Source organism: Trichomycterus rosablanca, chromosome 19, assembly GCF_030014385.1.
Source record: "Trichomycterus rosablanca isolate fTriRos1 chromosome 19, fTriRos1.hap1, whole genome shotgun sequence".
NCBI lineage: Eukaryota > Metazoa > Chordata > Actinopteri > Siluriformes > Trichomycteridae > Trichomycterus > Trichomycterus rosablanca.
In genome coordinates this window covers 7,926,477-7,932,772 of record NC_086006.1, presented here as the reverse complement: position 1 = coordinate 7,932,772, position 6,296 = coordinate 7,926,477, and the positions used below count along the sequence as shown (strand labels likewise).

The following is a 6,296-nucleotide window of genomic DNA, read 5'->3' as shown; positions in this document are numbered from 1 at the left end:
AAAATTTTTGGGGCCCCCTCAACAAATGTCATATATATACATATGTATATCAGTGTTTGCTATATATTTTCTGTTTGGCTTGCCATAATACTGTACATGCATAGTACGTGCAGCCAATGGGGGGCAGTAAGGTGGGTGGTTGAGTTCATGTCGTTGAGGGGCCTTCATCCTGCCATGGGCCCCAGTGCACCTGCCCCCCCTGCACCCCCTGTAGTTATGCCACTGCCATATATATAGGTAAGTACCTAAGTGGGTAAAATTTTGCCCTGTCAAAGTTTGAACCAAGTGTTTTGGGACAGCACTCTTTAATCCTTTCTTTACATAAACTTTATTAACTGCTTAACACAAGGCAGTTAACTCCAGATTATAGTTGCCTGCTGGACCCCCTGCAGTTTGACTACCAGACAAACTAGTCAGTGAATGATTCAGTCAACAAGGAACATATGCAAGGATCCTGTCTGAGGTCTTCGGCTCTGCTTCAAACACCATCATCTCCAAAGTCCTCTCCTCCAAACTCTTCCAGCTGACTGCATCCCCTGCCATTCGTCAGTGAACCAACAGCAGGTTCAGCTGGGGTAAGTCACTTCTAATGTATGGACCAATCGCACTGGTGCTCATTCAAGCTGTTTACTCTTTTCACTGCTCTTCTATCTTGATTCTGCTGTGAGAAGAAACGCTGCTGTGTGTAAAATCTCATCACAAACACGATTCCTGCAACCAACGTTCATCTGACAGGAACTTTATTTGATGGAGAAGAAAGGAAAGGGAAGAGAAGAAAGCAGTCTGGGAGAGTTCCGCGTCTGGGGGCTTGTAGATCAAATTATATTCACGTCCTCAGCTAGATAGACGTCTGATAGCAAAACCTGGGTGAGGAGTGGCGTCACGTCTTCAGCTTTTTTAGCCACGGAGCTCTGTTCTGCCCCCGAGTGAAAATAATTCAATCCTCCAGATCTAAGAGTTCCACAGGGTAGAACCATATTGGGCAGGTACACGTCAAGGATATGATGGTGCTGAGCTAACTAATGATGCTCTGTATGGAGTGGTGAAGTGAGAATCCTGGTATTGGAGGAGCCTAGCATCTATGAAGATGGAGCTCAGCTCACACAGTCCCAGAATTCAATCAGAAATCCAACACCACCACCAAAAGCAACCAACTGTTTTCACAAACACCAGGAACCAATGATGCTCTGTATGGAGTGGTGAAGTGAGAATCCTGGTATTGGAGGAGCCCAGCATCTATGAAGATGGAGCTCAGCTCACACAGTCCCAGAATTCAATCAGAAATCCAACACCACCACCACGAGCAACCAACAGTTCTCACAAACACCAGGAACCACAGACTCTGGTATCATGATGGAACCAAAGTCTGTGGAACAGCAATCGTATCCTGCACCGAGTAGTTCAGAATGGCAGCAAAGACTGTGAAACGTTAAGAGTCCCCCACCCAAAGATCACCGGAGAACATTCCGGTCCAGCGGAGCTCTCAAATATGAAGCTCTCAGCCAAGAACCAAGAAGGGAAGGGAAGGGAACAAGATGGACCAGTCCAAGTCTGGAAGGATGAACATGGGGCAGAACGCAGCAGTGCCAGGCAGATGGCAAAGAAAATGACATCTTCACATTGATAAAGGCTGAAGTCCTGAAGGTGGAAAGAGATGATTAAAGTTCTGCAGAGTCTTCTGCTCCTCACCAAAATGCTCTTGCAGGGAGAATTTTCAGAGAACGTGCTATCTAGCTGAGTAAAGAATATAATTTTGATCCTTGTACTAAATTGTGGGGAAATTAGGCGGGGGAGATTTTGTTAGATCGCTTGGTGAAGATCCTCTTCATGGTCCTCCAGGATCTTCTGAAGAATGCCAGGATCTGGTCCTTCTTCTTCTTCTCTGTGGTGCCTTTGGATGAGAGAAAAGAAGAATGAAACACTGTTTGGTGATGATGGTTTGATGAAGAACTCGATGTGGAGCCTTTACTCACTAGTTGGTTCTTCAGCTGGAGCTTCAGCAGGTAGCTCCTCCTTGGGGATTTTGCAAACGATCGGGTTCCTGTTCTTAATGTTCAGATGAACCAGGTACTTCAAGGCTGGTTGAAACTTTGATTTCCAGTCGCTTCTGGTGGATTTTAGATTCTCCTCCTGTTTACCAGAAGTGCCCTCTGTCTCATTCAGGACAGAGTTGGTCAGCTTAGACGAGGCCACCTGAAGACCCTCCGATGTGGCGCTCGTGCAGGGGTCAGTGCACTCAACGTCCTCGTTCACGTTTTCGGACAGGGGGGCGTTGGTGCTCATCTGGTCCTTCTTAATTTTCTTCTCTGTTGGGCCTTCGGATGAGAGAAAAGAAGAATGAAACACTGTTTGATGACGATGGTTTGATGAAGAACTCAATTCGATGTGGAGCCTTTACTCACTAGTTGGTTCTTCAGCTGGAGCTTCAGCAGGTAGCTCCTCCTTGGGGATTTTGCGAACGATCGGGTTCCTGTTCTTAATGTTCAGATGAACCAAGAACTTCAAGGCTGGTTGAAGCTTTGATCTCCAGTTGCTTCTGGTGGATTTTAGATTATCCTCCTGTTTACCAGAAGTGGCCTCTGTCTCGTCCAGGACGGAATCAGTCAGCTTAGACGAGGCCACCTGAAGACCCTCCGATGTCACGCTCGTGCAGTGGTCAGCGTTGGTGCTCCCTGGTGAGCCGGACGATTCCACGATCTGCCCCATTATTCCATCGATGAGGCTGGTGATGGTGGCATCGTTTTCAGCGGATGACAGACTAACAGACGTCGCTGCGGATTTTCTTCACCCAAGAGAGGAAAATCAACTACATTTTTTTTTTTTTATTAATTTAAAATAATTTCTGTTATTAATGCTGCAAATTTCTTCAGCTTTTAATTTATTAAATATCGAGTCTGATGATAATTAATTAATTGCATTGGTGATGTTTTGGATCTGTTTTTATTATTATTTTTTTTTAATTTAATATAAAAATATTGGGACATCCTGAAATGTCTCATTTATTACATTAAAACAATAGCTGAAATATTTAAATGTTAATTAGATCAGATCAGAATAGATCAAATGATATTAAATGAGATATTGGAACAGATTAAATGAGATCAGATCAGATTAGATCAGATGATAATAAATTAAATGAGATCAGATGGTATTTTGTACTCACCTCTCTCGCTGTGTGTCTCTCCGGGTGTAGAAATGAAATGATGAACTCTCTTCCTCCTCCTGAAGTACCTGCAGCAGATTTGGAATCCCGTGACGTCACAGTAGGTGAAGCAGCCGCTCAGCGCAGGTGTGACGCGTCACTGCACCGCTGCTCCCTCACCGATGAATTGAAAGTAACGGCACGGTCGCGCATGCGCAGTAACGCAGAGTGTACCTTGTTGATATTGTATTATTATAATAATTCGTGCTGTTAATGCTGCTTAAATCTTTATTAACTTTTAAACGACGATCATTAACTGGTTCCAGTGATCATTCACCTCTGTAGATTTCAGGCTTGAACACTGATTGTAGTTTTTAAACTCCTGAATGTCACTTTTCATTCACAACTGAACACATTAAGGAACACGAGGACCAGGAGTCACCAACCGTTTTTTTAAAACTGAGATCTGCTTCAAGGGTACTGAGTACATGATCAAAGTTACATGATTCACCTTTAATGATAATATTATGATTAATAATAATAATGATTCATATATATGAAGAGACTGTAGGGCCGTGCCGGTGGCTTAGTGGGTCCTGGGTTTGATCCCCAGGCGGGGTGGTCTGGGTCCTTTCTGTGCTGAGTTTGCATGTTTTCCCCGTGTCTGAGTGAGTTTCCTCCTGGAGCTTCGGTTTCCTACCACAGTCCAAAAACGTGCAGTCAGGTTAATTGGAGACACTGAATTGCCTTATAGGTGAATGGGTGTGTATATGTGTGTCTGCCCTGTGATTGATTGGCATTGATTTGTAGAATTTTGATAAAAAATTTTATCTTTTTTTTTTGTTCTTACAAATTATCCCTTCTGTAACAATAATCAGCAACGCCGCTCAGGTGGCGCAGCGATAAAATACACCAACACACCAAAGCTGGGATCTCGAATTCAAATTCATATTGAAGCTCAGCTCTGCCATTTGGCAGGGCTGGGCAGCTACATGAACAACTATTGGCAGTTGTTCACAGGGGTGTGACAAGCCGGACCAGGGTTCCTTATAACTGGTGCAATTACGACCTCTGCTGGCTGATTGATGGCGCCTGCGCAGAGTTGTGGAATAATGCTGATCAGGGTGTGACTCTCCGTGCACAAAGCTGAGCCGCATATGAACTCGCCTCGTGCAGGTGAAAAGATGAAGTCGATGAAGCACATGTGTCGGAGGGGGCGTGTGTCAGTTGCAAAGCAGTGGAGGGTTGTATAGGTAGAGGTGAAGCGTGACGCAATCAGGGTAATTGGATATGACTAGATTAGGGGAGAAAATTGAGGGAAAAATTGGAGAAAACAAGAAAAAAAAAAACATTCCACAAAGTTGTGGAAAAGATGAGGTTCACTTAAAAGGACAACAACCTAGTACACATGTCCTACCTGTTATAAATACACATACATTTCTGCACTGTTATGGTGGGTCCTAAGCCAGACCAGAAACACTGGATGCTGGAGCTGTGACACAGTAACACTATTTGTTTTTGTTTTGTTAATGTCGCAATGTTAAGTACAATACCTACATGCTTAGTCTTTTCTTTGTGGTGTATATTTGACACGCACAGAGGAAATGACATTTAATTAATTAATGAGCAGTAAGTACCGAATATCCTGTCAGTGGGTACACATACACTGTGGGAAATGCCACACTGAGTTCCCATATGCTATTTTAATTCATTAGCTGAATTAATGATGAATGTCAGTTGTAAAGAGCAGAGGCGGTAGGGCATGACTTGTCAGAATGGAAAGGTCTAAGCACTAAACAGCCTAATAATAGTGAACGTGTAAGGCTACTGTGGCAGGTGTAAAAGATGCCACCCAATATGTATTTTCTCAGTGGGCACACACCAATGGGGTTTGATAGGACAGTTAATACGGCTTGGATTCGTAGCAGGGTAGAGATGGGAAACATGAGATGGCCTTTCTGTGTGCAATGAGGCATGAGCCTATGAGCTAACATTGTGCCAGCACATTTAAAAACAGCACCTGTCAACAGAAGTGGTGAGACACTGTGATATTTTTGTTTCAGATGCAGTTTGAGAGACGGTGCTATTTGCACTCAGAAAATACATTACGTACACTTACTTGGTGATTTTGCTACTCTAAATTGCCTTTAGTTCTGTAAGTGTGTGAGTTAATTAAACACGTGAGTGTGTGTTGCCTTGGGATAGATTGCTGGACTCCAAGTAGTGCCGGTCTCTAAGAATAAAGCCGTTATTATATATTAATGAATAAAAACTCTGCAATTAGCGGGTTTGGCTATTTCAGACACACCGCAAATGACCTGCATCAAATCAAGCATTGTGCTTACTCTGCAATACCCATAAAAATAGGTAGCAAAATAGGTCATACTGTAAATCTCAATGACTTATAAATCTAGCCCTACTAGAGATGGTGGGTTAAGTGGATGCTTTGAAGAGTAGCGCAAGTTTAAGTGCCCATTGTAGGTGCTTACAATGGTAGACAGCAGTTAGCATGAGCAGACTGACTGGCCTTTGATTGCAGAGCCACATACACAGAAGGATTAGATGCATTGTGTTGTGACACATTCACTTCATCACCAGTACAATTTGAGCCACAGTAGCCCTTTTGTTGGTTCGTACCATATGCCATGGCCTTCTTGTCCACTAGCATCAACAATTTCTGGCCACCCAACAACCTGTCTTTACTCAGACCACTGTAGGTGGCAATTCATGCCTTGTTGTTTCAAAGATTTAACCCAGCCATCTGGTCATGAGGACCTGGTCCTAATTCAAGTCACTCAGGTCTTTATGCTGTCCATATCTGTTGCATTCAACACTTACTAGATAGTACTATAAGTAAATACTATCAGCTTAATGTTTAATATACCCCTGACTTGCATGTGGCATGCACAACTGTTATGAAATAGGCATTGACACATGTTTTTCGGTGTGGTCCAAGTGTTCTGTTCCATCATCATCAGTGTGAATGCATTTACTGTTGGACCCTAGCAAATCAGCTTATATAATTATTGTCCTGTAAGTGCTAATTTTGTTTAATGTTGAAACTAAATTTTTCAACATTAAGGATGCAGGTGTTCAGCATTCCACACCTCCCTCCCAGCAGCATCATACCGGTTCTTCAGCCACAAATTGTTAA

General features: G+C 43.2%; 1 protein-coding gene across 1 annotated transcript; it reads right to left on the bottom strand.

The window, feature by feature from the left end:
- Window positions 1-723: 723 nt before the first annotated feature.
- LOC134333510 (uncharacterized) lies at window positions 724-3,227 on the bottom strand. The gene is made up of 4 exons (XM_063015510.1): window positions 3,164-3,227; window positions 2,403-2,782; window positions 1,974-2,315; window positions 724-1,891 (listed from the first exon to the last, which is right to left on the bottom strand). The coding sequence occupies exons 2-4, from the start codon at window positions 2,704-2,706 to the stop codon at window positions 1,782-1,784; spliced, it is 756 nt and encodes a 251-aa protein (XP_062871580.1). The 5' UTR covers window positions 2,707-2,782; window positions 3,164-3,227; the 3' UTR covers window positions 724-1,781.
- Window positions 3,228-6,296: the final 3,069 nt, after the last annotated feature.

Coding starts and splice junctions, on each gene's coding strand:
- LOC134333510 (XM_063015510.1), bottom strand. CDS start 2,706: ATGGGGCAGATCGTGGAATCGTCCGGCTCACCAGGGAGCACCAACGCT. Junction 2,316..2,402: donor TCCAGCTGAAGAACCAACTA/GTGAGTAAAGGC, acceptor TCTCATCCGAAG/GCCCAACAGAGAAGAAAATT. Junction 1,892..1,973: donor TCCAGCTGAAGAACCAACTA/GTGAGTAAAGGC, acceptor TCTCATCCAAAG/GCACCACAGAGAAGAAGAAG.